The sequence below is a fragment of the Danio aesculapii genome, chromosome 11, assembly GCF_903798145.1.
Source record: "Danio aesculapii chromosome 11, fDanAes4.1, whole genome shotgun sequence".
Taxonomy (NCBI): domain Eukaryota; kingdom Metazoa; phylum Chordata; class Actinopteri; order Cypriniformes; family Danionidae; genus Danio; species Danio aesculapii.
The window spans coordinates 32335219-32358828 of record NC_079445.1 but is presented as its reverse complement, the minus strand read 5'-3'; the positions used below and the strand labels follow the sequence as shown (position 1 = coordinate 32358828).

Below are 23610 nucleotides of genomic sequence, written 5' to 3'. Positions count from 1 at the left end.
AAATAAATTAAATAAATAAAGAAAGAATTGCCATGGCCTACGATAAACAGAAAAGCAAGGCAATGTTGTGCATTGAAAATATATTAACATTGTTTGAGCTTGAACATTATTTCTTATGAATTTAACAGCCATGACAGCAATAATTGATCATTTGTGTCAGATTTGAGAAATTAAAAGAAACAACAGCAAAGCTCTTGAAATGTACAGGTTCCTGGCATGTTTGCTTTAGGTTTGGTGACTCCATGTGACTTAAAGGGAAACTACGATGAAAATCAACTTTTGTAAGCTGTTTGAACAGAACTGTGTGTAGGTATAGGGTGTCCACAATCTTGTTGGAGTTATATAAGCCCCACAAGTCTCTTTTTTTATTATTTATTGAAGTTAAAATAGGACCCAAATCCCAGTGATTTTGAGGCCCACTGCAACGTGACGTACTGTAGGAGTGCAGTTTTCCCCACCCACCAAACTGACAGACGCCATGTTTCTATATTAACACATGAGTTTCACATGTCCACAGAACACTTTTTTTGCAAATAAACTGGGATAAAAAATTAGTTACAACTCTCTGTGGCTTTTATAGGTTTTATAAGTTTAAAATGTTTTTTTTTTTTTTTTTTTTAACAGAGCATGTTTATAATAAAGACAGTAATTCTTGTAAAACTATGTAATTCTTAACTGCTATAATTACGGTGTGTGTATAAAAGTTTGTGTGTACTGCAAACAGTGTTTGTGTGTGATTCATCATTTCAGAAAGGCTTGAATAAAATCCACCACAAATACATCAAATAAACTTACTTGGCATTTCTGACTAATGAGCGGTATTTCAGCTTCATCTGTCTTTATAACTGCTGTTTATCTGTTGCAATGCATGATGAGAAGCAGATACGTGGGAAAGGTAGGCAGGGAGAAGCAGCTCATTTGGATTTAAAGCCACAGGCTACAAAAACAGCTACAATGCATTCAGACACCAAAATGGACAAACTCTGGAGGCTATTATAAATTATCTGACGGGTATATTTTTCTGAAGGCTTATTTTACATCTTGTAAAAGGGGTAAAATATGTGCCCTTTAAGTGACTGCCAGTGAATAAGTTTAATAGGAAATGACACTGAAAACCATAGCACTAAGCAAAACATCAGAAACAATTTAATAAAAATACATGATAAAGTATAGAAAAAAAAAATTGTATTACATGTAAATTGAAATTAAAAGTGACAAGCAAAGGTTCGTGATATTCCACGACCAAAAAATATGAAATTCCCTTATTTTTGATGCCTGAACTTTAAAATTTCAATTCCATAACCCAGGGAAACCCCGATTTAAATATAAAATTGCCATTTCTTTATAATTTCCATAGTTTGAGGAGGAAAAAGAGCTGTGCCTAGTGTAAAGAGCACTGCTGAGGAAAGGTTAAAGTTAGTGCTACATTATGTTAACTGCATTATAGTTGCTTCATAACAAATATGTCATTAATCGTCCATCCTTTTTTGTAAGCAAATTCTTAATAATTATCATACAAAAAAAATTGTAACAATAACATATTAAATACAAATAAATAAAAGTATGTAAACGCATGATCAGTGAAGAGGGTCCACTACTTTCTAAACAAAGTGGTGTTGCCCTGAACCAGGCTCTCAGCAGCCTGTTATAATGGGATATGGCGGAATTGCACAGATGCCATTTGATCAATACAGAAGCTCTACACAGATGGAGGTCTTACCTAACCTGCTTGGTTTGAGACCGGTAGCTTCATCTCAACAGCATGTGACAGATAAGTCAATGCAACCTCTGGCACAGTGGCCACCACACTCAGGTAACGCATCGATAGCAGTTTAGAGCGTGCTTGTCAACAGACGCAACCATTAAGTCGACAGCGCCGCGATGTACGACAGCTCAGTCGTGAGTCAGCTTTCGGGAGCAGATGCTGAACGCTGAGTGAACTAGTTATTAGATGTCAATAACAGCTCAGAGGGAAAAATGCACAGAAGGCTGAGGATGTTCCATTATGCCTATTCAGCAGCATAATAGAAAATAATAACATAAGAGCTGGTCTAATCCTTGGCTGAACACCATGATAGAAGCCTTACCTTCAAGAACAGGCTCTTAGAAAAACACACACACAACTGCACAAGAGAATGAACGTATGTTTTCACTCCTGAAGAGATTATTATATGTATTTAGCCACTTCATTATCACAGCTATGCAGAAGGTCACTTTGTTAAAGCATAAAAAAAAAGTTTTCGGTTTTCTAAAGAAAGCTCTGCGCAGTAGTCCAAATGTAGGTTATATCTTGACACACAGTTCACAATCCCAGGATTTAATAGTGGTTTCAATGGTCTAAGAGGCCATATAGGATATACGTTCACTCTATTGTGCTCATATTGATTATTTTGAACACAGAACATTACAGTACAAGGTAAATCTCACAATGCTGAATAAATAGGCATAAGTTCAGTCTGAATCAATAGCAATGGCTGTAACCCACGCACAACACTGATTTATTCAAACAAATGTGAATCAAAACCTCTACCCCAGTCATTTTAATCTCACACCGCGTATAAAGCTGCCTCTGGCTGCGAAAGCATCAGAGATACAGGGGCATGACCCAGCTTCTGTGACTGAGCATGTCTGATGCCACCAAGTCAAAGACTACAGAATACACAAGACATGTCACTGGTATAGTTTTGAATAGGGAAAAGTTTAACGGTCAATATGGTGAATGAAGCCCTGGCTACTAGTACAGGAGCCAATCATTGATCGTTATACTGACATTTCTCTGGGGGAAAGCTCAGAACAGATGTGTGCTTTTACAACAGTTGGGTGGAAAAAAAACGAATTGGAATCTCAGCGAATACTTGCTTCACAGACATGAGAAATGTATCCAAATAAAACTTGAAATCTGTGCATTTAAATGAACCAAGTGCACTTGAAAACATATGTTTTTGGGTTTTGTAATCTGTATGAAACAAACGCGTGGTACAGTTCGTCAGCCACATCACATAACAGCAATTACTTAAATGCTCACAAACATGTAAACAAAGAGTCGCTGCCATTTCTGGAGGAGATTCGCCATCAAGACCATGTTGTAAATCACTTCAGAAGACCAGCGTGATCAGACGATGATTATCCAGAGGGATGATAATGTGTAGAATGGCGATAAATGAGGTTGGTGTCATGATCTCGTTCGTTTCGAGTGCACATGCGCATTAGCTTAGGCAACCTGAAAATAAGCTGATTTTGTTTGATTCGGACGTTTAGACAGTTGTTGATTATTTTTATTGGTGGTTCCAAATATCTAATGTAATTCAAAATGTCCCTTTGTGAGTCGCTCTTGTTAGGAGATTGCCAGGGTTATTGTAGCTACTAAATCATATTGACAGGAGCAGAAATGAACTGATTCAGATTCGAACTGAAGCGTCAAAAAATATACAATAGGCTACCATAAAAGGTGTGAAACCTTAAAGAAAAAAAACTTTTGCAACCTTAAAGGGCTCCACAGACTATTCAAATAAAATGGTCTATTGTTGCACAAGCATGTGAGCATTTTAGTGATGTTTCCACATGCAATATTATGTATTGTAGATTGACCATTAATGACGACACCACTGTTTACAAACTACAGTGGGCACCGGCAGTATTTTGGAGCCATAGTATCACGATTAGGCATGTGCCGGTATCACATTTTCATGCTGCGATTAATTGATTGAGCTTTTATCACGGTATACGGTATTATCACGATATTGTAATTTTACTAGAGAAACTTCAGTTTCGTCAACTTAGTAACTTTAATAACTTTTTAATTAACTAAAAGTACTTCAAACATTTAAATACAAATAAATATAAATAAAACAATACACAATATAAAAGTAAACTTGAGCAATTATATCAAAGTGAATGTGCAAATGGAAACCGTCTTCAATTAGCAATCGTGGAATGAACTGCCAACTATTCCAGCATGTTTTATGCAGCAGATGCCTTTCCAGCCACAACCCAATATTGGAAATCACCCATACACACTCATTCACACACACTCATACACTACAGTCAATTTAGCTTATTCAATACACTATTCACTCAGCCTATATTCAATAATAAACATAACAAAAACTGACTGCTAATGCATGGGTAAATCTTCAAAGGGAACAGTGTTACATTTTAACCTTTCACCTCATCCTGCTTGCTGTTTCACAATCTAAACAATGAAAACATAATATAAGTCAAATTGGTTTCATTTTGATATTTGATTTACACTGTCTCTTTTGCAGAATATCAGTTTTAATAACCAATAATGGCCATTATAACAGTATAAAGTACATTAAATTTAAACGATAAAGGTAAGCAATCAGTCAATGTGCAGAATCAGTGTATGTGGTTACATAAATTAATATATTAGCTTATCTTTGCACTCAGCCAAAACAGTTAACTGAGAACAAGTGATTCAAAAGACATAAGAATTGTTAGATAGAGACAACAAGATGAATTCAATATCACGTTTAACAACTATAGTGAGATGAGATCATCCAGCAGATGAACTGTCTGACATGGACTAAACTCTCACCTGGGGTTTATGCTTACCCGCTGAACTAGTGGCTGCAGCTCTGGGCAGAGAGTGTGTGGTCACGTGATTTGCGTTTTTAGCCGTGTACTAGAATGAACAGAGAACTTTTCAGAATCGCTAAATGAAACGCCGGTGTATTTCCCGCGATTTCTCTGCGCCTCCCTTGCGTTTCTTCTCTCTGACTCTCGACTATTTTGACAAATACACACAGACGACGCACGCTCACACGGAGTCCAAAATAGGAGTTTGTGATTGGGCCAGCCAAATGTCAATACCGAAAAGAGCCAATGGGCTGCGGAGTGTCTCATGGACCGGCCCGGTCTGTCGGTCCGGGAAAAAAAGCATCTACTTTCAGAGAGTCACAGATCACAGCAGCGTCAATCAATAAGGCAGAAAAAAACGATAGGCTGCTAAGCCTTTTATGGGCCGATCAAATCATAAGACGATGATCAGCCCGGCCCAAAAAGTACGTCGGCCCACCGGAAAAGTGCCCAGTCTGCCAGATGGCAAGTCCGCCCCTGCGTGTGAGGATTATAGCGCGGTGGCAGCGGCGCCGCGCACACAGGGCTTCTACATGTGGGGATTGTTTACATCAGAGTGCGCATCAGTTCTGCGCAGCATATACGCAGTGTTTCTTCAAGCGGTTGATGGAAAATAAGCTAAGGCGCGTTCTAAGAATATAAATTCGGATCTATTATTTTTCACGGTATTTTGAAGTGCCCACGATAACAATATCGTGCATATTCATTACCGTGATTTATCGCATTACCGAATACCGGCACAAGCCTAATCACGATACTACCATAGTACCGGTAAACCGTTCAACCCTACCATGTATGGATGGGGGGTGGGTTGTATTATTATTATTTTTCTTTTCCTTATTGTTAAAAAAATGTCCTGATACTCTTTGTATTCTTACACTCTACATATTGTTATGCATATTTTCAATAAACATACTTATTAAAAAAAGAGCCACATGTGGCTTGTGAGCTATAAGTTCCCTACCACTGCTCTAAACCTTTATCACTTTCTGTATTCAGTGGAATGAAAAAAAAAAAGATTTCAGGAAACAAAACTTAGAAGATCCACAAAAGACATAAAGGAGTTACAATGAGAAAGAAGAGGTACTTCTCAGAATTCATTAAAAATATACATTTAGAAATTGAAAAGTTGGACATCCTGGTACTTTTCATGGGGTTTGTGAGAAAGTAAAAATGTAGTTTAGTGAAAGGATCATTCTTCTAAGGGACAACTTTTTCAATGAACTGTCAGATCCAATTCACAAAACTGAATCATTTGTTTGATTGGTTGAGATAAGAAATATAGTTCCTAATTTCCATTAAATGATTAAGTAATCTTCAGTGGTTACCAGCTCATTGGAGGGAAAGATTATTTACGAATAATGAACAAAAATTAGTTTAAATCTCACAGAAAAAAAGCTACTTTTATTTTCAGTGAAAGAAATGACTGCAGTCATAATATAGTAGTAGTAGGAGGAGTATGAGGGTAGGTAAATGACTGAATTTAATTTTTTTTAACTTTTAAATCACTACGGACCACTGTTTCATCTAAAAATCTTCTTTAATGTCCTACTGAAACAAAAAAAAATGTCACTACATCTTGGATGGCCTAAGGATGAGAAATTTAACAGCAGATTTTTGAGTGAGCCATCCCTTTAATGACTTTTAAATATTTAACAGTATGGCGCTGACTAGTACATTCTTACAAATGCACATACACGTTCAAGGTAAAGGAGAGTTTAGTAAAGGAGAGAAAGAGAAATGTGAGAGGATGGGGGTTATCCACACAGTTTTTGCTGTTAGCCATAGTCAGCATCATTGTATGTGTGTGTAAATGACTGATGAGGGGTTAAGGGGAAAATCCCACACACAGCTGAGGTGAGGAAACACCTCAGAATACACTATCCATCTCTCTGCACCTCGCACACCATTACAAAGTGTTACTGACAAACCTTAACTGCTGGGCTTCGCTCTCTCTGGACATGTTGTACAATACTAGCCATCAGCCTTTATGCAATATACCTCTTTACCACAGCCAAGGATAGACTACATGTTTCCACTGGAGTCACTTTTTAAATATCTTTTTTAACCCCTTTTCCATATTAAAAAATAAAAAATAAAAAGCTGACAGCAAATCACAATCCACCAGGCTTTAAAGAACTATAAGTGATAGTTCACCAAAACTAAAATTCTATCCTCATTTATTCACATTCTACTTCTTCCAAGCCTGTTTAAGCTTCTTTCTTCCGTTAAATACAAATGAAGATACAGGGGCTGATTTAGTGATTTTGGGGCCCTAAGCAATTTCAGCCAAAGGTTCCAAGTCCTGAAATGCACCCTTAATTTAATATTTACTTATATTCCTGTTTTTTTTATATCACTCAATTTTCCATTCGACATTTATATTTAACACGGTCTCTACATATTAAAGGATAAGTTTTCTTAAAATGAATTTACAACTAAATATAAAACATATATTTTTAAAATAAATTTTACTGTTGGACTGCTCCATGATGGAAATTTTATTTTATAATAATAAAATTATATATATTAATACATAACATTACATTATTATAATAACATTATATTTGATTGTATATTAAATAATATTTAATTACATTAAAATTGTATTGTTTAACTCTTGCCATTCAAAATATGGTAGAAAACGATGTTATATATAGTTTATAGGTATAATTTATACTTCTGGATATTTATTGGGGGCCCCCAGATTTTCTGGAGCCCTAAGCAGCCGCTTGCCTCACTTATTGGTTAAATCCGCCCCTGGGAAGATATATTAGTAGGATGTTGGAAACTGACTTACATGGTATATTTTCCCTACTATTGATGCCAATGACTTCCAACAATCTTCCAAATATTGTTCATGTTCATCAACAAAAACAACAAAAAATAAACACCTAACTGTGCTTTCACACCTTTGGCAGTGTGGGCGTCAAGAAGAGTTGATATCAATTCAACTTTACGGTAATGAGCTATAATGCAGTTTGGCAGCAAGCAATCCATCCACCACTTGAGCAAAGTCCACCACTTGAGAGGATACCTAAGAACACAGTCCTGTGAACGACTTTTAATATTGTGAAGGTTTTGAAATATTGGGGTCACCAGATTTCCAGTTATTTACGAGCTTTCTTACAGGAATCTAAATAAAAAAGTTACAGACGAGTTACTGATGTGCAGTAATGTTATATATGTTTATTTTTAAAGCGGGAATCTCATGCTAAATATATAACGACAGTACAAAACTGTATTGCTGCTTTAGAATATTTTAGACATATGGATATACTGGATAAGTGAAATAATATGAATTTGATAAAAGACGCACAACATTTTCATGCAAGAAAGCATGTTTTTTTATGCGAGAATGTAAGTGATTCGCTGATATGCTGCAACGGCCCCTAGCAAATTTAGATGGTCTCGCCGCCGCTGTGAAGGAAGACTGCGTTGTTGCCTTAGCGGCCAGAACAAATTTTGACACTCTTGCCGCCTTCGGTGTATGCACAGTAAAAGTTTGGAACTACTAAACAGCAAGAAAATAGTGTGTAGACTTTCTTTTTGGGGTAATTAATGCCTTTAAAGTGGCAGATAACACTACAACAAATCAAGACAATGTCACATTTACCAAATTCTTCAAGTCAAAATCAAGTCATTGCAAGAAAAAAATGTAATAAAAATTCACAATAAAAATTGAAGAAAAAGGGCCATCACGAAGGTTTAAAAATTGAGTATTGTGTGGCCTGTTCTTCATCCATTTTGTACTGATATATGGATTCCGCATGCAGGATTCCCCAGAAATTTTTGATAATGTGACCACATCATCACTGTGAGTTGGTGTACTGTAGATGCTAATATACCTACTCGGCTATTGTTCTTTGTATTGAATGGCCCTTAATGCAAAACCAAATTAGATCACTTCCATTACAACAAATAGGTCCACAAAAGCACCTGATTTGAATTAATTTGACATTTTTGTTGTTGTTGCTGTGCTGCAAAGTCTCCCCAATGACTACTTTTCATTCCATTCTGTAATGAAACATCTAGAAATACTATGCAGATTTTATTGGGTATATATAACTTCCGACTGCAATGCATCGACAGTGAGTTCCATTACTTTAGGTGTTAAAATATGTTCTCAAAGCTACGAGAAAGACTCCTGGAGTGTTTGTTTGTCTGCAAGTTTTATCGTAATAGCTTTGGCCGAGGCATCGTTTTAGTGGAAAGCGCAGGAACAAAGGAGCTTGTGAAAAAGAAGCATGGGTGCAAAATGTTTGTGTTTAGTTTCACACTCTCTGCAAACTTCTACCCTTGTATTTGGGAGTCTATTTAAATCATCGCTCACCGTGAGAGACGGCTCCATGCGAGCTGAACAAAGTGTGTCGAAAAGAGTCTAAAATGCAGTTACAAGTGATTGATGCCTGGCAAACTCTAAACTCAAAGCCGGGGCTCTCATAAGACATGCCTTAATATAGATCACAACAGCTGCCTGCCTACCTCGTATAACCCTGCTAATCTGATGAAGACGCTCTCTCTACAAATCTGCTCGGCTCCTGCCAAGCCCGATGTGTCTGATTAGACTCCGCCCACTCTTTCAGTCAATAGGGGATTAAACTCCTCGCTTCTCATTTGCATAAATGGCCTTTAACTGTGTTAAGGTGGCGAGCGAGGGAAAAGAGATAAACACAGGGTGCAGAAATTAGGACGGAACTCTGCGGTCTCCCTCATCCCGAAATCGTCTGTTTTCTCATTACAGAGCCGGTCTCCATTTTCTAGTCATCGTTTGAACTTAATTACTGCAGTCGTGCCAGGACTGAGGGCCTCGCTATTTTCCCCTTCACTCACATCAAATTCAGTTTGACAGGAGACAATTCAGGGAGATACAGCACCGCTATGGAGGGTTATAGTGACCGAAGTTAATTTCGCTATAGTAATTGCTTTGGCATTGGACAAAATGGGCCATTTTGTTTACGTTAAAGAGCAACTCTGAAGAGAAGGAACTTTAAGGCTCTCGTTAAAGTTAGCAATCAAGCTTTTTAGGCAACTAGCAATTAGAAATGTGAACTGCTTTTATCCTTTGTAAACCTTACAATATACAAGAAACAGTACACAACATTCAAACCAATAGAGGTCAAATTAGCACACTCAAAGTGCTCTGCGATTCCTAGAATTAGTGGGAATCAATTGTATTTAGTTACTGGACATATAGGGGGTATGGACAGGTCTCCAGGAGGTGCCCTACAGCTCTTCACTAGGTCTCTTAGCGCAGTTCAACATCGAGCAAAGACAAAGAAGTCGATAAACACTGTCAATCCAAGCAGCACCCTGCCTCTCAGTCTTTTCTTTTCACTGACTGCATGAGCACAGGGAATTCCCTCAGTTTGAAGTTGAAGTTGGACTGGGTGCTGGTTATTTGGTATTACTGCTACTCGCAAAAACAAATGGAGATGATAAATGAAACTGAAATTGTTAGTATCAGGTTGAAGAAATAATTTCACTCCGAAACCTTGTGAACTGTCCACATTAGGGCTTTTCAGATATGGCTCTAGAGGCTAACTGTCTTGTAGGGTTTTGATTGGCTCTAACTGAATCAAACTCACCTAGACATCCATCCCAACTAAATTTCTCTACTTTATACTAAACAAGAACAGCACATGAAAGAAGTCGACAAAAGAATTTCAGATTGTCTAATACTTCTGGTAAAAATTCTGATGTGTGTATCTGGTGAACACTTTACTGTCCCTTGAGGCCACGAAAGAGAAGATTTGAATGGTAAGAAAATGCTGCAAACTGATGGTTAAAGCTCAAATTTAATTAATATGATCCATGTTCGGATCATATTACCCCTCCAGTAGGGGATGGGTAATGTTCTGCTTTAAATTGTAAATGCAAAAACTCAAACTCAGTTTATAAGCATAGTATATCAAAATAAATAATTTAAAAAAATCTTTATCTAGAGTGTAGTTCTTCCTCTTACTGACCATGATTATCTGGTCCAAGTGGGTTTGAATGGAATTGGAGAAGAACTCAAGATAGTGGACCTCCAAGGCTGGATTTGAAGGACCTTGGTCTACAATTGATTCTAATAGAGTTTAGTTATTAATATTTAATTGGTTCTCCCTTGCAGTCATTCTTCTGCATTCTCACACAATGGAAGGGAAAAAAATATAAGTCTATATTACTTAAGTAAATATCTTCAGGAAGATGCTGTGTACTGTAATCGTTCATGGTCTAACTGGAAACAGTTGTTGGCCAAACTGGTGCCAAAAGTGTATTTCACGTGCCTAACCATTCATTTATCTTCAGCTTGATCCCTTATTTATCAGGAGTCACCACAGCAGAATGAAACGCCAACTATTTCGTCATATGTTTTATGCAGCGGATGCCCTTCCAGCCGCAATCCAGTACTGAGAAACATCCATACATTCTCACATTCACATACACTACAGCCAATTTAATTCACCCAATTAACCTATTTTTGCATGTTATGGACTGGAGGGTAAAAATCCATGCGAACACGGGGAGAACATGCAAACTCCACACAAAAAGGCCAACTGACCCGAACCAACTTGATCAAACCAAACTTTCTTGCTTTGAGGCAACCGTGCTAACCAATGAGCCACTGTGCTGCCCAGAGTCTAAACATGAGTCAACGAAATGAAGCACGATTGGTTGCTGCACAAATCAGTGAGCTGAGATGTGAAATTAAAGCTGAGATAATGCCCAGACCTTCAGCTGTTTACAGGTCTGGCTACACAAAACTAACATCAAAACAAAACCAGTTTGCGCACCAAAATCAATTTTCCTAAGCCAGAAATAAGTTTGGCCAATAACTAATATATGCTTATGATGCTTCACAATACATTCCAAGCCGGCAGCTTGTTAGTTTTCGGAACAGCCTCATTATCATTGATATGAGCTATATTAAATCCTGCATTTATTGCACTGATTGCTCTTATAGCAGACTATATAAGCATTTTAATTAACTTATATATCATAAACAGCGAAGTGAATTGTCGCTTTACGGGTTGTGCCAAGTAGAGATGAGCAAATGCCCATTTTCTTTCCCGTTCCCTCTCTTTCTCCGCCTGCAGGTCATCCCGTGTTCACCCACTCTCCCTTGTCTGTCTGCCATTAGCCACGGTCAATTGGATTCCTGTCAGCACCGCCGAACTGCTGCTGGTCTATTTCAAACGGGTGGGTGAGCAGAGAGGGGGAACGCTCATACACACACCCACACTAAAAGACTCTGAAACACACATGGTTTAACAAAAAATGACTAGTGGCCAGGGTCTCAGAGTGAACCGGGCATGTTCGACATTAGCATCTCTCAGAGTGTTAGCGATAGAGAATCTAACAGAATGAACTGCAAGCGACAAAATGCTCACCTGGCTCTGGTGTGTTATGAGGAAGGCTTGGACAGCGCTTCAGTGTTTTGATGTGTCTGCGTGTAACAGTGTGGCTGTTTGCTGATAAGGCAGAGCTGCCAGCTAAAGGTCAAGAGTCAACTGTAGTAATGAAAGAGTGCTGGTTGCCACAGCAGCTCCCATGGTACAGGATTATAGGGTGTGATTCAGAGGTTTGGCAAGGCTTGTGTGACTCTCTTGAGCTTTAGCCCTAAAATTAACTGCTGCTTAAGAGAATTCACCCCCTATTTTGTTATTTTTTGATATTTTACATGAGAGGATAAATTCTTAGAGCAGCCTACAGCTTAGAGCGAGGTATGAAATTAAATTAGTATTATTATTATTAATATTATTATTATTATAATCCAATCTAAAAATCTACTCTATTATGGGTTTTTGAAAATGACCTTCCATGCAGTGTGTAACACCGCTTCAAGTGAACTGAAATATCCAGCTAAGGCTTAAATCTGAAAGTGCGCCGTGTTTAAAACTATTGATTCATCTATAAAAGAGTCAACTCATAGTGGTTCAAATGAATCGTCGCGATAATGGATCTTTAGCTGTGTCGGTGTGACGTCGATACGGATCTCAAGCCCTGCCCATTTGTTGCACGCGCAGACCAGGGAAAATTAAAACCCCACCCACAAACACTGTAGCAAAAAAAAGACGACGACAAACACTGTAGCAGATCCTGGTCGAATCAAGTCGCATAGACGCTGTGCTCTGAAGTGTGAGGGAAAGGTAATAATAATTTCCCTACCCAAAGATGAGGCTGTGAAGAGTCAGTGGTTGAAGTTTATGTTTGCAAATATACCTCAGCATTGTAGCCCCAGCCTTCTGCTGTGTTCCTGTCATTTTTCTCACGAGTGCTTTAGCAATCTAAACACTTACAATGGGGGATACATCAGCTGTTTGTTATAGGAAGGATCAGAAAAGACTATTGATGTATGGGACTTTGTCAGAGCTTGACAGGAACGTTACACAGTTCATGGATCAGTTCCTTCCTTTATTTCACAAGTGTAAGTAACTTAAGTGCGATTAAAATGGTTGCTTTTCTCTAGCTTGCAAATTATGTATTTAATTGTGTTTTGTTACTTGTAACCGCTTGTATCTGGTCAACTCTTTATATTCTCATTATTGCGTCTAAAATCACGTTGAAAACTAAAACTTTGTTTACGGATTTAAATGTGTTTGAGCACGCAACCCACTGCCGGTTGTCGTTGCTATGGCCACTGTCAGCTGTTCCTACACACGCATGGCAATCAAGTTTCAAAAATATTTTTGCCACTGTGTGAATTAATACTGAATGTGTGTCATGGTTAAGAATAGAGCAATATTCTGGTGTTAAACTGCATTGCTTTAATGCACTCCTGCATTGGGCTCACAGATACACTCTGCACTTTGACTATTTTAAAACTGTGGTGGGTAATTCTCTCTGTCTTGCGCTGAACGCAGTCGACCAATCTCAACCGACTGGGTCATCGGACCAGTCAGCCCAGAGTAGCACCGTGCTAAGGAGGGGTTTGGGAACAAATGGATCGCTGAACAAATCATGTGAGAGTCGTTGGCATAATTAGGTAAAAATAAATGCATATTATAAGACAATGAAAGCGTTTTTTTTTTTACCTTGCATGCATATCAGACTGTTGTTGGAGACCCCCAAAACCAAAAGATGACCTTTTATAATGCAAAATAGGGGTTATTTAAAACCGAACCGACCACTAAGTGGAATAATGGGTTTGGAATGTTGCAAAAATAACCCTAGCACTGAAATTCCTGGCAATCCTCAACAAATATACTAATATACAACAACAGAGGGAAAAAAAAAACATCAGTCAACAATGATAGAAACGTAATGACATATCTACCAAAAAGAAACGTACGTATTTGACCACAGACCAAAAAACAGAGTCCTTTCATCTGATGCTCACCTAATCGGTTTTTGCTTTCTATTTCTTCTGGATTCCACTCCATGAGTGTTTGAAAACTTAGCATTTTGAGTATCACAGACACACAAACAGAGTGTCTGAATCACAGCTACCTACATAAACAGAATTTGTAGACAGAAGAGTGGCAATAACAATCTAAAAGCTGCCTACTACCTATGAACAGTACTTTAAGCATGAAAGATGCTAAATACTTTGTACACCCTGCGTAGTCACACTATAAGTAAGTGCTATATTAAGTACTTTGGAAAATCATCGGCACAGCTGCCTGCTTGTTTATCAGTAAAAATAGCACAATAAGAGGCAAATATCATATATTATTAATTCATTCATTTCCCTTTAGCTTAGTCCCTTTATTGATCAGGGGTCGCCACAGCGGAATGAACCACCAACTTTTTCAGCATATGTTTTACATAGCGAATGCCCATCCAGCTGCAACCCAGTACTGGGAAACATCCATACACACTCACATTCACACTCCTACACTATGTCCATTTTATTATTCAATTCACCTACAGACATCCAATTCACTAATTAGACAAACACACTATCAGATAATTGAAATTTTACAGTAGGAAACTTATTTTTGACCATTAAATGAAGATTGTAATAAATGAATGAATAAATCTATTAATAAATAAGTCAATGATTGAATAAATAAAATAATGAATACATTTTATTTACATCATAACACTTTGTCCAATTAACATTAATGTTAATAAACAACTAAAATAAATAATGATAACAAACAAATGGCAGTTAAATTAGACAAAATGAACTTGCATTAAATATTTACTCTTTAAAAAACATTATGCAGTCTTTTGTCTAGCTTCTAAAATAAATGCATCTCTCAAAGTAAATATTTGCTTCAATTAGATTTAAATATATGAAACAAAACAAATAGACAAAGACTACCAGATAATTGGACTTTTGCAGTATGAATAGTATTTTTGAGCATCATAAAAGGCTCCGAATGATAACCAGAATGAGAATAGTCTAGCATTTTAAACATTTAAATGGTCTTAAAATGGTCAAAAAGGCTGTTGACGAAGCTCAGTGGACGCTCCTATATGGAGGAAAAGTGAAAGGAGGTGAGCTGAGGTGGGATCTTTGTCTCTCCCTACACAAATTCAATTATTCATACCACTCTGAATGGCAGGAATGGTCATTTGCTGCTGCAGCAGCATTATTACTTTTCCCTCTCCTTTTTCATTTAATTCTCTGTATGACTCCCATATTAGCCTGTCTCCTACCCTTTCCTTATATCTTTTCATTCTTCGTTTCTGTCACTTTTCCACCCTAAGAAAAAGAACAGGAAAACGGGGTGAGGAAGTTGGAGTGTGTGTGCACTATATGTGCCCGCGCTTCTGGGAATCAGTGGAGCAGCGGCCAAAAACAATCTCCATCAAACCCCAGACATGCTGTCAATGTCATTCTGTAGAAAAAAGCAGTCAGAAGCGAGGAGAGTGGGAGAGAGAGAGAGATGTTATTGAGAAGATGACTAAGCACGTGTGGCTGCAGGTCTGCATGCGTGCAGAAATGTGCGAGTGCATACAGTAAGGTGAGTGTGTATGAAGGCCTGTAGTCTGCTGGTCCCCTGCCACTCCTCAGCATTGATTTAAACAAGCTGCTTCTGAGGGCTGAAAACCCACTGACCTGGAAAAGGGCTGGAAGAGGGAGAGAAGGACATGCTGTATAACAGAGAAGAATGGACAGGAGAGGCATATTTAAAGGCAACTCGAGATGCATGTTTATTCATAAACATCCTCTAAAATAAGTGCGTAAAGTAGATTATAAATGTGTTTGATGTAGATTTTTATATTGTGGAACAAATCAGCTGTATGATAATAGATACATTTATAATATTATATATTATAATTAATTAAAAAAAACTGATTATTTTGGATCATTTTTAAACACTTCTTCAGATGATCTACAGCAAGTTTAAAAATTCCTTTTCCAGGCAAGACATCAATGAGAGTGATGAATATTTACAATCTCTTTCCTGAAGCTTTAGAGTCAAATCGTTCTGAATAATGTGCCTGTCACAGTGTTATTTTTGCATGTGTCAAATGTAGCATCCTTAGGAGTCCAAAGCCTATACAGCATACCCAATCAAGAATCTCTTTTAAATATACCAGCCTGCGCCCTTCGTGCTTCATTATTCAGACTGTTGATGTTGGTCCATCACAACCCCTATCGTGCTCTGTCGCCTTGTTTCACAGCAAGAGTGAAAACTCATCAAGTGTGACAGAGTACAGTACAGAGTGTTTGACGGGAGCGCAAGTTCTGCATCCCTCGCTGTACGACAGACGGCTTTTAAAGGCGCCACAGGAGTGCATTATCATGCATCTGATGGCAGACCCACCGTCAGTTCATTCCCCAAATTTCAGCATTTCCATCATGAAATCATTTAAAATAATAAAGGCGACGAGATTCGTCTCATCACTGTAGCAGCCAAGTGGAAAATAACTTTGCATTTCAAATGGCTTCTCATAAAGGAGACAGGCGGCTTCTCTTTTGTCAGATTAGTGCACTAGAACCTTCAGAATGGGAATGAAGAGGCGCACAATTGCATACTCAATGACAGTATGTGGAGAAAGAAACTATAACCTGCACCTCTCACTCTAGGGCGAGCAATTTTGGATACTAATTAGTCAGTATTCCTTCTGCTTATGGCAACATACACATCACTTCCTCCTGTTCAATTAAATCAATACTTGTAGGTCAAAGTTCACTTGCTAAAAGGTTAAAAGGAAAAAGAACCAGATTGAACCTGATTATTTCACACTAGTAAAATTACACGCACTCCTTATTTTTAAATCCTTGTTAAAACAAACCGGTCTTAATAGGAATGTGGCTAAGCAGTGTGACATAAAATTAGGCTTCATCCACAGCCGATAAATGACAGTCCAGTGTAAACTAATTACTGTAGTCTCCACCCTCAGAGAGTTGTGTTTGGTTGTACACCGTCTTCCATTTTATTTTACACTCGAGTAGCTGAGTATTAACAACAATGTCTCTTAATTGTGCCTGGCATTACGCCAGAATTTGATGCAAGACTGAATATAAAAATCTTCTTATTCCACCAAGATCTGACCCAATGAAGACACAGTGGATTATTTATATTTTAGTTAGTTTATATTAAAGTTAGTTTAGTTCTGCAGAAATCTTTTCACTACAAACTGCCATGTGAACAAGGGGAAATATAAGAAGGTCTTTGCTAAAACACAATTACTCAGAGATGGTTCTATACACCCGCGGTTTTCAATTCTGCTCCTCGCACCCTTAATTAGCATGTCTATTTTGTTGAAAACACTTGATTTAATGTTTGCTGCTCTCTACCCTCAGCTTAACTTGAACGTTACTTTGTTACTTAAAAAAAAAAAAAGACTTCAGCTACACCAGGGGTCTCAAATTGGCGGGGGCCATTTGAGTGACTGACAATTCATAAGAGGGTCGTTTTAACATTAAAGCACAAGAAAAAAGTGGCATAATTGATACATCTTAGGACAACAGACACAACCTTTATATTTCAAGCATTACCGGTCACCAGTGATAATGCAAATCAGCACGATTATCGTGTCACAAATCAGCTGCTGAAATATACCTGTGGTTGTTGTGTGTATGGCCGAATGTTAGACACACAGTCATTCTTCCAGAGACTATATGCAGTCAAAACTCTAGCTTTTTGTTTTTTGTTGTACACATTGAAGGGGTAGTTTAAACTGCTATGAAAATACTGCAAAAAAGGCATAATAATTACGATTCTGTCCCAACCAATTATATAGTGCAATAGTGCAATAACAGCAGAAAGCAGTTTGGGTAACTTAAGTGACTTTACTGGCAATTGTTCTTTTCAAAATCTTTCTTTTTTTGTAAAACTACAACAAAGAGGAGAAAAGTATGTACTTTTCACATTTACTTTAACAAGTTCAACTCAACCAGCAGTACAATTTTACTAATGACATAGTTTTTATGCAAACCTTAATAAGCATATAAGGAAAATTGATTAAATGAGACCATTTAAATCGAATATTAGCAAAATTATCATATTTGTTACACCACCAGCATAATGTGTAAGCCATATAGAAGTGTTTGTACAACAAAATACAAGTGGTATAACAACTGATAATCAAACGACCCTTAAATATTTACAAAAATAGAGCTTTAGTAAAAATAGAGCACTAACGGACATATATGTTAACGTTTAAATCAGCCACAGAAATAATCTGCATGTGTGTTACTCTCGACCATACACTGAGAGAAAATGAAAGTAAAACTAACGTGAATGCAGTACTAAAAGTACTAAAAATGTTGACTAGGTGGCGGGTCAAAACCACAAGTGGCTAGATGCAACGGCCACTTTGCAAACTACTTTTGACATCAGTTGGGGGCCAGTGGGAGGAGGAGGATGGGCTTGCAGTTTGGGACCCCTGAGCTATACAACTGGTAACAGCATTTTTAAATTTGCAGTACTTTGAAGGGTCATGTGACTCACATCATTAGCATAAAATAAATAAAATTGAACACTTTTTCAACCTGGAATCATGGCAGAATATCCTGTGATGTCCACTTCGCAGGGCACTCACGTTCAAACATACAGAATATGCATAGCAGAGGGGCTGCAAAGATCAGGATTGAGAACTGCTGATGTACTCAATAAAAACTCCCATATTTACCACATGAACATGTATGAGAATTAATAAATGAATATTACATAACCATATATAAATATCACGTGGTTGTAGTGCTTAGATGATGTTTGAATATGTGTATTTTCAAAGTGCTTTGTAAACATTATTGAACTATTTGTGAGCATGTGTGTTGCTCAACCCCAATTGCAAAAATGGGTCCTCAAATGAGTCCTCAAGTACCCTACAAGTTACTGTACATAACTGTATCAAATAACCATTGTGAGATGTTCTGCTTGATTCCCATAGGTGTTTCTTCTGCCGGAGTCTCTATTTTATCTGATTTGGTTTATTCATATGCAGCTGAACACTAGTTCTCTCTCTACCAGCTGTTTATTGCTGTAGGTTCAGTATGTAAAGATGTATTGTATACACACTGCTCGCTTTTGAAGATGTGGCTGTGCAGCTCATTTGCATTTAAAGTGATACACATCAAAACAGATCAACCCTAAAAATCCCCAACTGATCAGTTTGGTACTTTTGGGGTGAAACTTCACATATATACTGGGGATCCTCAAGACTAAAATCACATCTTGTAGAAGGGCATAATAGATGGCCATTAAAGACATGGGATGTTGTTGGAAGGCTTCTGTAAAGCTGCAGATCCTGCAAACACAAGCCGGCCTCAAACTGGCACTGACATGACTATTTCATAAGGTAAAGCGGGTGTGATTATGAGCTGAATCAGAGTGGGCGGCTTACCATGAACATTGCTCTGAAGTTGCTGAGGTCAGTGAAGAGTTCCTCCACAGAAGTCTTCTTGGGGTCGATGGCGAAATACTCCAGCATGTTGAGGTAAAGGGTCACCATATTACTGTGCATGACCACTAGCTTCTGGTACTGATCTCTCGCCTGCGTGGAGAAACTGTGAGGAATCATTGTCAAGGACTTTAACCAAGAAGAAATGAGAGTCAAAAAGTGAATGTAAAATCATGTTGTGTATCAACTGGTAAGAAACAATAAATCCAAAATTTCATACAGTATTTTAAAAATGTGGTTTAATAATACTACTAAAACTTTGTGCTATCTAAAAAAGAAGATCCTCATGTGAAAGACCTTCACAAAATATAATCAGGTGTATGATTTAGGATTTAGGAAGTGTGATGTAAAGACAATAGTGCAAAAACAAAAGACAAATGTATGTAATCCAGTTAAAACAGCATACACTCACCGGCCACTTTATTAGGTACACCTGTCCAACTGCTTGGTAACGCAAAGTTCTAATCAGCCAATCACATAGCAGCAATCTAATGTATTTAGAGATGTAGACATGGTCAAGACAATCTGCTGCAGTTCAAACCGAGCATCAGAATGGAGAAGAAAGGTGATTTATGTAACTTTAAACGTGGCATGGTTGTTGGTACCAGACGGGCTGGTCTGAGTATTTCAGAAACTGCTAATCTACTGGGATTTTCACGCACATCCATCTCTAGGGTTTACAAAGAATGGTCTTAAAAAATATATATATCCAATGAGCAGTAGTTCTGTGGACACAAATGCCTTGTTGATGCCAGAGGTCAGAGAAAAATGGACAGACTGATTTGAGCTGATAGAAAGGCAACAGTAACTCAAAAAAAAAAAACACTCGTTACAACCGAGGGATGCAGAAGAACATCTCTGAATGCACAACACGTCCAACCTTGAGGTGGATAGGATACAGCAGCAGAAAACCACACAGGGTGCCTCTCCTGTCAGCTAATAACAGGAAACTGAGGCTACAATTTACACAGGCTCACCAAAATTGGACAATAGAAGATTGTAAAAACGTTGCCTGGTCTGATGAGTCTCGATTTCTGCTGCCACATTCGGATAGTTGGGTCAGAATTTGGCAACAACATGAAAGCATGGATCCATCCTGCTTTGTATCAACAGTTCAGGCGGGTGGTGGTGTAATGGGTGTGAGGGATATTTTCTTGGCACACTTTGGGCCTATTAGTACCAAATGAGTATCGTGTCAGCGCCACAGGCTACCTGAGTATTGCTGTTGACCATGTCCATCCCTTTATGACCTCAGTGTACCATCTTCTGATGGTTACTTCCAGCAGGATAACACGCCATGACATAAAGCGCGAATCATTTCAGATTGGTATCTTGAACATGACAATGAGTTCACTGTACTCAAATGGCCTTCACAGTCACCAGATCCTAATCTAATTAAGCACTTTTGGGATGTGGTGGAACGGAAGATTTGCATCATGGATGTGCAGCCGTCAAATCTTCAGCAAATGCATGATGCTATCATGTCAATATGCACCAAAATCTCTGGGGAATATTTCCAGTGCCTAGCTAAATTTATGCCACGAAGGATTAAGGAGGTTCTGAAAGCAAAAGAGTGTCCAGCCCGGTACTAGTAAGGTGTACAGTACCTAATAAAGTGGTTGTAATAAGTGTATATAAAAGCTTTTATATTTTGAAAAAAAAAATACATTGCAAGTAACCAATTATAAACAGTATTAATCAAAACAAATTTACTTCACAAAACCAGAAATCAGAAGTTCAATAAATCAGAAGAGACGTACACAACTGCTATTTAATTTTCAAGATTATTATTACAGTGCACTTACAAAACGGAAAAAAGTTATTAATCTTTTATTTCAGTCTAACAGGTTAAAGTTGGAAAGGATGTTGTGAAATGCCAGAGCTGGAGGATAAAAATAGTTTCCGCTTAGAATAAAACAAACTGAAAACAATTAATTTTTAATCCCCAATCGCATGACTTCACACCCATAATGCAACACTTCATGAAGATGTGCAACCTGCATGTGCAAAAAACGCCAGCACATTTAAATCCAGTCCAGTTCATTTTAATTATGGATACAACAACTGCACAGACCTGAGCGCTACAGTGTATCCATGACTGCTCTTTAGCCAATTAAAGCCCAGCCGGTGAATAGAGTAGGAGCCAATGCAAAACATGTAATTTATTGGGAAAAGTATGTATACACACAGGCATTTTATTCATCAACAAACATAATTATAGATGGTTAAAAAGTGCTTGCAGTGAATGCAGACAGCTATTTAAACCAATGTTTATGTTCCACACTCACTGTGTTTAGATCTAATGGCTGCATGTGGGCTGCAGATCTCTACAATGCCAGGTTTTAAAGAAGACCGTAACAAATTCATTCAGGCCTAAGCAAAGCCATTCTGAAGACAACTTGAGTAGTTTTTGTATGTGCATAATTCACCACAACAATGAAAGCAGGATTGTCTTTTGGATCAAGGTCCAACTAACTCTATGATTTATATCAACATTTACAGTTCATGTATGCATTTGATGGTGGCTTTTTATTCTAAAGCAATTTACTTCATTCAGCCTTTACACTCTAACAAATGACGGATTTCCTGAAAATTTAAACAATATCCTTGGGTAGTGTCGTGCTTGCAGTTTAAGTGGAAAGCACTGTCTTAATAAAAGATCTATACTGTATTATTAGCTGTCTTAAGAATTTCTATAGAACAAACATACTGAACTGATATACTGTAGCAGCCAGAGCATGTGAGCAGCTGAGCGGTGTGACGCTCAGCTAAGCATTCTGCTCCATGGTCGTGCACTTGCTCACCGGTAAACCAATACCGCTCAGATCCTGTGCCGACATAAAATTTCTCTAGTAGGCTAACTCTAATTATTTTTGTAACTAAAAAATCTTGAATAACTTTCTAAAATTAAAGCACTTTGATAAAATAAGTTTCTCTTTCAAAGCGGTGTTCTTTCTCTACGGCTATTGCGTAAAGCACAAAAAATGTTTATTTATTTATTTATTTTTTTAAAGGCAGCCTTTGCATCTGCAGTACCCCGTGTGACTGCGTGTGACAAATTGCAGCACTGCGTCTTTTATCGCCGCTTTGCCAGTTCTCAGTAGCCACATCTGTATACTGCATTGATTCAAATAATTGAAATAACAATAATTTAAATATTGATTCGATAAATATAGTAAGTGTGCTAAAAATGGTTTGTGTTTATTTATTACCCTATAAAATAGCCTTAAAATCAAAAGGTTCTAATTGACCATATTTGAAATGGTCTTGAATATTAATGAGCTTAGCTCTCCCAAGAAAGTATCTGAGCGCTCTCTCTTTCTCTTTCTCTCTCATGCACACACCAAATTACCAACATATCTGGCAAATTTCCCAATAAACATGAACAATTTAATTAAAAGATGCAAATAAACATCCCTTATGCTTCTTCTGGGCCATGCTGAATAAATATATAATCTGTATATATCGCATTTTGAGTTCTAACGAGCTGTACAGCTATGTCCAGTAGAGTCATTGCATATTAATGCATAGACTGCTGGTTGGCTTTGAATTTGCTGCATCTTGCATTTCCAAAATAAGAGTACGTAATAAGTTTAATACCTTTTTAAGTTTAAAAATATAAATTAAGTTACAAATGTTAAAATCTCAAAATGCAGCTAGAGGCATGCAAATTAATGATCCCAAGTATAAAATTTTTTTTTTTTTTTTTGAGTTTGTGTTTTGACTTGTCGGGTCCAGATGACATAGAACGTAACCTAAAGTACATGCAAATCTTGAGGGCATGGCCCATGAGTAATGCAACAGTCTGCTTTATGTTCTGACTGGACTTTTGTCCACCAGGGTTTTACACTCATAAAATTAACATGAGATAGATGCAACAATGGTGAACTGAATTGAACTCTTATTATCTGACTATGCCTAGGCATGTGCAGATTTTCTCTATAGGGCATATTTTCATTTTTTTTCTGAACGTGAAAGCAATATTAATAGTAGCAAGTGGCACTAACCAACACATGACGTGTGTTAATTTGCATTTCACTCAAACACACTCACAGCCATATGTTAAAGATGTACAGTATGTGAGCACGCAGAAAAACAGCATGATGGAAACAGGTCTGGTGTGAAAAAAAATAAATAAATGAAAATCTTGGATGAAGGCTGGAAAAATAACATACATTCATACCTACATTTGCAATCTGATTTGGACAAAAACAGTAA

At 37.6% G+C, this 23610-nt stretch overlaps 1 protein-coding gene across 3 annotated transcripts in view; it reads right to left on the bottom strand.

The window, feature by feature from the left end:
- diaph3 (diaphanous-related formin 3) overlaps positions 1–23610 on the bottom strand; it is a 475404-nt gene that overhangs the window by 142209 nt on the left and 309585 nt on the right. For all 3 annotated transcript variants that reach the window (XM_056468166.1, XM_056468167.1, XM_056468168.1), the window contains one exon: positions 19336–19500. In XM_056468166.1, the coding sequence (XP_056324141.1) occupies positions 19336–19500 (165 nt within the window). The remainder of the gene's footprint in view (positions 1–19335; positions 19501–23610) is intronic.